The 8306-nt window shown below is 63.5% G+C and overlaps 1 protein-coding gene across 1 annotated transcript in view; it reads left to right on the top strand.

The window, feature by feature from the left end:
* The first annotated feature begins 739 nt into the window (after positions 1-739).
* Positions 740-8306, top strand: part of PTPRS (protein tyrosine phosphatase receptor type S) — a 60969-nt gene continuing 53402 nt past the window's right edge. Inside the window, 3 exon segments of the mRNA XM_032595658.1 lie at positions 740-926; positions 7210-7355; positions 7826-7967. Of these exon segments, the coding sequence (XP_032451549.1) occupies positions 836-926; positions 7210-7355; positions 7826-7967 (379 nt within the window). The 5' untranslated portion in view covers positions 740-835.

The raw sequence follows: 8306 nt of genomic DNA, 5'->3' as shown, positions 1-8306 counted from the left end.
CTTCCTCTGGGGGCAGCGGGAGCCGCGGAGGCGTTAGAACAGGGCAGGGGGCAGGGGCCGGCAGGTGGGCGGGGGGACGATCTGTCTGGGGGCTGAACGGGGCCGAGGTGGGGCGCCCAGTCGGCCAGCAGCACCAGCTGGGGCCTCGTCTTTCCGGAGGCCCAGCCTGGGCGGGCAGGAGCCGGTGCTCGGAGCGCGCCTGGAAACTGGTGTTCCGTCCTGCCTGGGGGCTCGGCGAGGCTCAGAGGTCCGGGCTCCGTCGGGGCGGGGGGCTCACCTGGGATCAGGACTCAGCCAGTGGCCGGGGGGGGGGGGGCCGTCTCAGGCCGCTGGGACGGCCACGCAAAATCCCACAGGCCCCGTGGCTTACGAACAAGCAGCCCGTGTGTCTCACGGTTCTGGAGGCTGGGAGTTCAAGATCAAGGGTCCTCTGGCCCTGTGCTCACGAGGCAGAGGGGCTGAGGGGGCCCTCTGGGGTCTCTTCTAGGCGCTAGTCCCGTTCCCGAGGGCCCCACCCTTGTGACCGAAGGCCCTGCTTCCTAACACCGTCACACGGAGGGTGGGTTTCAGGGCGGGGATGTGGGGGGACACGCACCATCCTTCTGCCTCCCCAGCGACCCCCGCCCCATTGTCCCGTAACCCTGTCCCCCACCCCCATGACCCTCCTCTCCTCCCTCCGCCACGAAGGCCCCCCGGATTGCCCCTCTCCCCTCTCACGGCGCCTCCGTTGTCTCTGCAGACGCTGTCCCGTCTGACGCTGAGGCCTCTTCGTGAGGGACCGGGGGGGCCGTCGCCCTCCAGGGCGGAGGTCGGAGGTCGCAGGTAGCTGCCCAGCATGGTGCCTGCCTGGGGCCCCGGAGTGGCCTCTGTGGTCGGTCCCGTGGGCCTCCTCGTGGTCCTGCTGGTCGGAGGCTGCACGGCAGAAGGTAAGCGCCTCCTGCGGGGTGTGCGGGCGTCTGAGTGTACACGTTTGCGAGTGGACGCGTGTCCCCGCCTCCTCCCCGGGGCCTCTGTGCTCCACGAAGGAGGCTGCCTGAAGCGCCTACCGGACCCCGGTCCTGGGAGGTTCGGAGGCCAGGGATAACGATGGCATAAACAGCAATACCGGTAACGACGATGCCTCAGCTCTGTGCCGAGCCCGGTGCTAAATACAGACTTGGCCTGCTTAGAGCTGAGCGTGCTGGTTCCATGACCTTCCACAGGTGGAGCCAGGGGAGGCTTCTTGGGAGAGGGGGCATTGGAGCTGGGGCTTTGTGGGTGTGTAGGAGTTCGCTGGCGGAAAGAGCGTTACTGGTGAAGGCGCGAGCACGGAGAAAGGCCTGGAGGTGAAGAAAGGGGCTGGTGTCGCTGGGGGCGGGCGAGGCTTCGGTACTGGCAGTAACGTGGAAAGAATGAGGGTCAGCCCTGGGCCCGACGCTGAGACCTGACCTACCGTCAGGGGCCTAGAGGTATCCGTCAGGGCAGCAAGAAGGAAGCAGGGATCTGAGGTTCGTCTGGGTGCGAATCCTGGCTTTGCCATCACCTGCTGTGTGACCTCGGGCTGGTGACTCAACCTCCCTCAGCCTCCGTTTCCACCTGAATGAGACTCAGACACGTCCGCGTCCCAGCATTCTTGTGGCAAGGACGCACAATAAGGCCCCGTGTGCTGCTTGGCACGTAGTAGGCCCACGGTCCCACGTTACCACGGGCGCGGTAATTATTGCCGCCGGGTGAGCACAGAGACGCGCACGCTTGCCGCGTCTGTTTGTGCTTTTCCTTGTTTTCGTGTTGTTTTTTTAGCAAATGCCGAACGCATTCAGATCAGCCACCGCAGCCTGACGGAATGAACGCTGTTGTCACTGTTCCCGTCGTACAGATGGGGGAACTGAGCCACAGTGACGTTCCGCGACGGCCAGGAGGTGGCCAGGCTGTGTTTTGTGAGAGCCCCGGTTTCCTGACTGTCAACACCACACTCCCCCCCCCCCCCCCCCCCGGACCAGTAGCTTCCAGCCGCGGCCGGGCTGTCATCCATCTGGTCACTTCCCAGGACCTGTGCCTCGCTGGGCTCTGTTCCCGGTGGTGGAACAGCAAGCCGAAGGCGCTAGGTGTTTTAGTATTTCATTCGTTCGTTCGTTCGTTTACTTATTTTTGAGAGAGAGCGAGAAAGATCACGAACGTGGGGGAGGGGCGGAGAAAGAGGGAGACAGAATCCCACGCAGGCTCCCTGCTGTCAGCACGGAGCCCAACGCGGGGCTCGATCCCATGAACCGTTAGGTCACGATCTGAGCTGTAACCAGAGTCGGATGCCCAGTGACCGAGCCACCCAGGGGCCCTCATTCATTTATTTAATGCAGGGTCAGCTGGTTCCCCGGGGCGGGTGTCCCGGGCACTGTCCCGGGGAGGGGGGGGAGGGTATGCAGCATCCCTGGCCCCACCCACTCTCCGCCAGGAGCCCCCCACCCCCAGTTGTGCCCACCACAGGTGACCCCAGGCAAGAATGCCTCGCCCCCAGCTGAGAACTCCGAGTTTTACTTACGCGAGTTGAGTAAATAACGTGGTTACTGCTTTGACATCTTGCCGCGGTGGTTTTTGCCAGCCTTGGGGAAACTGAGGCTGCCAGAGCCAGAGACCCGTTGTGATTGAGGGGGCCACAGAATTTGGGGACTACCCTGGCCTGGGTTCTGTCGTGTGCCCACGGCAGTTCTGTGCTCTCTCTCCTTCGGTGTGTTTCTCATAAGCACCTACTGCGTGCCGAGCACTGGTTTAGACGCGGGACAAAAACGTCCCACCCCTTTCCGGAGCTCATCATCTAGCGAGGGAGAAGCACTGCGTGTGTTGGATGGTGGACATCTGGGGATGTGGGTGTAGAGAGGAAGGGTGGGGGCTGCATTTTAAAGGGATGGGGGAACATCAGGGAAGGAGGTGGCATCTGAGCAGAGACCTAAGGGAGCTGAGAAGCACACCCTGTGGGCATCTGGGGGGGGGGGGAAGTGTCCGAAGCAGAGGGAACAGTACACGCAAAGGCCCTGGGGCAGGACCCAGGAATGTTGGAGGAAGCCCGCGTGGCTGGAGTAGAGTGAGCGAGGGGGAGACAGGGAAGAGGGGAGGGCCTTGGGGCTTCTCCTCCGGGAGAGTGGGAGTCCTGGAGGGCTGCGGGCAGAGGAAGGCGGCACCTGGCTCGGGTGCTCACGGGCGCCCTCTGGTGGCCGCCGCAGGGAGCACAGACGGGGTGAGGGCAGGGCCCAGGTGACTGCGTTGCTCCCAGTGAGCAGGTGGAGAGTGTCACCCAGGTGGGCAGCTGGGGCTGGCTCAGGGGGCGCTCCGTTGGTGGGCCCTGGGTCGTTATTGCCCTGTCACTTGCGGTGTCGCTCCTGCCCGACCCTCAGACCCAGCTCTTCCTCCCGGAGGCGGGTCTGCTTCACAGGCGCTCTGTCCTCTGGGACCCCGCGGGGGGTAGGGGGGGCTACAGGCACCGTGATCTGCGCCGCCAGCTCCAGGGAATGGCCCCGGTCCTCGCGGAGCCACTGAGGGGGGGGGCTCTCAGGCCACAGAGGGCCCACGTGGGCAGCGGGAGCCCCCAGCCGGCTCCGAGAGGAGCGAGTTGTGCCCCAGCAAGGGCTTCTGGTCCTGCGGGGCCTTCCCAGGATGCAGGTTGGAGGGGCCCGGCGGGTGGGGTTTCTGGTACCGGCTTCTGCTCTGCAGAACCCGAGCTGGAAACACAGAACTCGGGCCGGGGCGTTCCACGCAGCCTCCGTGCTGTTCGTATCACCCCCGACCCTCAGGTCTCCTCGTGGGTGACACGGAGACGCCGAGGCGCTCTCGGTCCCGAGGACCCACCTCCCCGTTCGTCGACGGTGCTGTTTCCAGGGGCCCCGGGTGGGGTCCCAGGAGCTCCTCGTCCATCACAAGCTGGGTGACCCCCAGCAGGTCTCCCCCTTTCTGAGCCTTGGTTTTGCCTCTCTGGGTCCCCGGCGAAAGCATCACGCTGGGTGTCCCCTGGCCCGGGACGGACGGCCGCACCCCAGAGTGCCTTTCTTGTGTCGGGGGGGGCCCCTTTGCCAAGAGGAGGAGGGGAGGGTTTGTCCAGACGGGAGACTCCAGGCGTCCACACGAAATGTTGGCGTGGGGGCGCGGCGAGCAGACAGGTCTCTTCCAGGCTGTGTGTCACCCCAGAGCCGCCTGGGGGTAGCCTGGGAGGGCGTCTGCCCTGCAGAGAGGGGGGGGGGGGCTCAGGTCAAGAGCCCCATTTTCTCAAGGGTCACCGGGGAGTGGGGGCGGCCCCGTGCCCACCCTGCCGAGTGGCACGGGACCAGGTATCTTGGCCCAGCGTGGTCAAGGCTGGGAGGGGGGACGCCCAGGCGGCCGTGTGCACAGAGGAGCTCCTGACCCAGCCCGTGGTAATCTGAGAAGGCTCCCCAGGGGAGGTGCTGGCCTAGGGGAGCGTGTCCGGGCTCATCAACGGCTAGCTGGATGCCTCCTGCAGCCCACTTCCGCCCCTCCTTCCAGGGGCTCCCGAGGGAGGATTTCCCCAGAAGTAAGATTCCTGCCCCGGCCACAGTGACTTTCCTCCGTGACGCTGGCTGGGGACACATATGGCCCCAGTCACCGTTCCCGAGGCTTGGAGGAGGGGCGGCCGAGGCCGTCAGAGCCAGGGAGGGGCCGGCCCAGCCCCCGGCTCAGCAAGGAGCAAAACATCTGAATCCGGCCCAGGGCCTGGAGGCGATAGGAGCGTAAGACGCGCGCCTGAGGACAGAAAGACCCCGGGTTCGAACCCGGGTGGTGTCGTCTGGGCCGTGTGACCTCACGGAAGCTTCTTAACCCTGAATCTGCACGAGGTGACGAACAGTCACGGCTTCGTGGGGCTGCACACGGCGGCCAGTTTTCAAGAGATGGCCCCTAAAGTCACACACGGTCACATCAGGGGGAGCAGAGCTTTGAACAAGGGAGGCGAGGCCGCTCGGGCCACTGGGATGGGCACCCCTTGTTCAAAGCCTCGCCTGAGCCGTGGGTGGGAGAAGCCGGGGCCTGTGGGCACCAAGACTGGGCTCCCGAGCCCTCCTTGAGCTGCTTCAGGCTTCCAGGCATCCAGAATTTTCCAGGCGAACCCACGTGGGCCTCTGCTGTTGCCTTTGATCTCGGAGGCTTAGGGACCCAGGATTGCTGTACGTAGCTCGAGGCGGCCTCTTGTCTGCTCCTCCTCGGACCCCAGCCTTTTGCTTCCCTAATATTTTCCTTTTATCAGCTCACCTTTTTATCCAAATCTTGCGTTTTTTTAGAATATACATGTTTTGGGGGAGAGTACAAGCAGGGGAGGGGCAGAGAGAGGGGGACAGAGGATCTGAAGGGGGTTCTGTGCGGACGGCACAGAGCCTGACACGGGGCTCGAACTCACGAACGGTGAGATCGTGACCTGAGCCAAAGTCGGATGCCCAACCGACCGAGCCACCCAGGGGCCCCTCAAAATCTTGTTTCTTAAGAAATCCTTTCTGGGGCGCCTGGGTGGCTCGGTCAGTGAAACGTCCAACTCTTGGTTTCCGTTCAAGTCCTGATCTCACAGTTCATGAGTTCGAGCCCCACATCAGGCTCGGGAGTCTCTGTCCTTCTCTCTGCCCCTCCCGTGTGTATGCACTCTCTCTCTTTCTCTCTCTCTCAGAATAAATAAGTAAACTTAAAAAATCATTTCTATTTGGGGTGTCTGGGTGGCTCAGTGGGTTAAGCATCCAACTTCGGCTCAGGTCATGATCTCACAGTTCGTGGGTTCGAGCCCCACGTCGGGCTCTGTGCAGACAGCTCAGGGCCTGGAACCTGCTTCGGATTCTGTGTCTCCCTCTCTGTCCCTCCCCCACTCATGCCCCGTCCCCCGTTTAAATAGTTGTAAATCTCAAAAAGGTAGCAGGTCGGAAGGGCTTCTCCCACTGTGTCCAGCCGCCTGGTTTCTCTCCTGGGGCGGCCCTCATCTCCACACACGCGCGTGCTCCCTTTCCCCCCGCCCCATTTCTCTTTGGCCCTTTTTATGTTTCTTTTCACGCAAACGGGAACATCCGCTGTCCTTTTTCCCACGCGACAACATCTGTCCCTTGCTGTTCCTTCCCTAGTAGTGAGAGACGCACCCTGGTCCCAGGATACGTTCAGCCGGTCCCCTTTTGCTGGATACGGACGTTGTTTCCCGAGGGACCTTGCCAGCCCGTCCAGCCCCGGAAGCTGTTGGGAAAAGTCTCGGGCGTAACTGAATTCGTTGAACGAGATACATTGTAGCATCACTAGGAGAGGAAATCCATTGTCCCTTTGGGCCACTTGGAGGTTACTGTGAAAAGTCAGTAAGAAAGAAAGTAATGGTGATGTACCTCCACGGACACTGTCACGTGTCCAAGGGGCGGAGCTGAGGCTGTGGGCGGGGTTAAAGACGCAGCAGGGCCCCCCCCCCCCCCCCCCCCCCCCCCGCCTGAGACCTTCTGGAGAGACTGAGTCCGTCAGATCAGTTGTGAGCCAGCCCGTTTCCCGACTCGGCTCGGCCGCCGGCTGGCCGTGCGTCGAAGCAAAGGCCTTGCTTCTCTGTGCCTGAAGTTTTATCGTGTGGGGACCGTGGCGGCCCCGGCACTCAGCGCTGTCCGAGGGTGAAATGTTGCGGAGCTAGCCCCCTGCATACACTAGGCGCCCAGTAAGTGGTCAGCATCTTGGGCCTCAGGAAACCAGACCGCCCTTTCTGAACTTCTGCTCCCAGCGCTGACCCACCTCTTGTTGGGACGGACGCCTCCCAGGGATTGAGAGGCTGGAGCCCCGGGTTGAAGATGCGGGCTCTGACCTCACATCCCTTGGTCACCCGCTGCTACTCTGCTTGGTGCCACACTTTCCCCACCTGTCCCAGGAGGGATCAGACCAGTCACCTCCTTCCAAGTCTTTAGGGCCAAGGACCCTCCAGGGTTTGGCCGGGCGCCACTGGGGGCCTCCAGGTGCCAAGTCTGAGGACCCCAGAGTCTTGGGGGAGGGCTCCCCATCTGCCGTGTCTCGGGCACACGTGGGAGCGTGTGCGGCTGTGGTCTCGGGGGTGGGCGTGGGGAGGGCGTTCGGACTCAGCGTTTCTCTGCCTTCCTCCTTTCCCTCCCCTTCCCCGGGGCCCACGTGGTACTTTGTGGCTGGGTCGGGGATAGAGGGCACGTCTGCGTGGCCCCGTGGGGTCCTGGCCTCCTGCCTGGGCCCGCCACACCCCTCCTCTTCCTGCTCTATCTCCAGAGCCCCCCAGGTTCATCAAAGAACCCAAGGACCAGATCGGCGTGTCGGGGGGCGTGGCCTCCTTCGTGTGTCAGGCCACGGGCGACCCCAAGCCACGGGTGACCTGGAACAAGAAAGGCAAGAAGGTCAATTCACAACGCTTTGAGGTGAGTCTGGGGTGAGGGGAGACAGTCGGGCGGCAGAGCCCCCTCCGCACGCGGGGCGGCCGTAGCTCGGCCACAGACGTCGCAGAAATGTCTCCCAGGGGTCACACGGGCCGCCACCCTCCGTGGCCAGAGCAGCTGTCCCCCCTCCCCGGCCGTGTGTCCCCGCCTGCGGCTCAGGGGTCCTCCCGGCCCCGCGGGCTGTGTGCTGTGTGGCCTCAGGCAAGGCCCCGCCCTCTCTGTCTCGTCTCACGCACAGAATCAGCCGCACTTGTACAAGCGGCACGATTCACGCACCTGTCACACGGACTCCCCTGTGCCGCTCACGCACCCACATGCCCGCACGCCCTCCTGCACGTCCCCGGGCCCAGTCTCTGCCCGTGGCGCATTTGTGCACAGGGTGCCCGTGGAGGACGCAGGCCCAGCCCCCGTCCCGGTCGCCGGCCTCACCTTTCTCCCCTCGCCCGCGGCAGACGATCGAGTTTGACCAGAGTGCGGGGGCCGTGCTGAGGATCCAGCCGCTGCGGACGCCCCGGGATGAGAACGTGTACGAGTGCGTGGCACAGAACTCGGTCGGGGAGGTCACGGTCCACGCGAAGCTCACTGTCCTCCGAGGTACTGGGCTCCCAGGGCGGGGGGGAGGGACAAACCTGAGAGGAAGCATCGAAAGTCTTGCTTTGGATTTGTCTCTTTGGGGCACCGTGATGTCCCTTCCCCAGCCTGTCACACCACCGGGGTCCAGAGCCTGGAGGGAGGGATTTACTGAGCCTTTGCAGGAGAGCCGCGTTAAGGGACTAGCGCTGTCACCGTTCGTCATCTCGATCTTGCCCCTCTGATTACAAGAGCCTGGTCCACCTCGAACTGGTTCACGTCGCAAAGGGAATTCGTCGATCCGTGTCATTAAAATGGCCACGCTGTGGCCGGCTTCAGGTTCAGCTAGATCCAGGAGCTCGT

This window comes from Lynx canadensis, chromosome A2, assembly GCF_007474595.2.
Source record: "Lynx canadensis isolate LIC74 chromosome A2, mLynCan4.pri.v2, whole genome shotgun sequence".
NCBI classification, from domain to species: Eukaryota; Metazoa; Chordata; class Mammalia; order Carnivora; family Felidae; genus Lynx; species Lynx canadensis.
The sequence above is the reverse complement of the archived record's forward strand: the minus strand, read 5'-3'. Positions and strand labels throughout refer to the sequence as shown.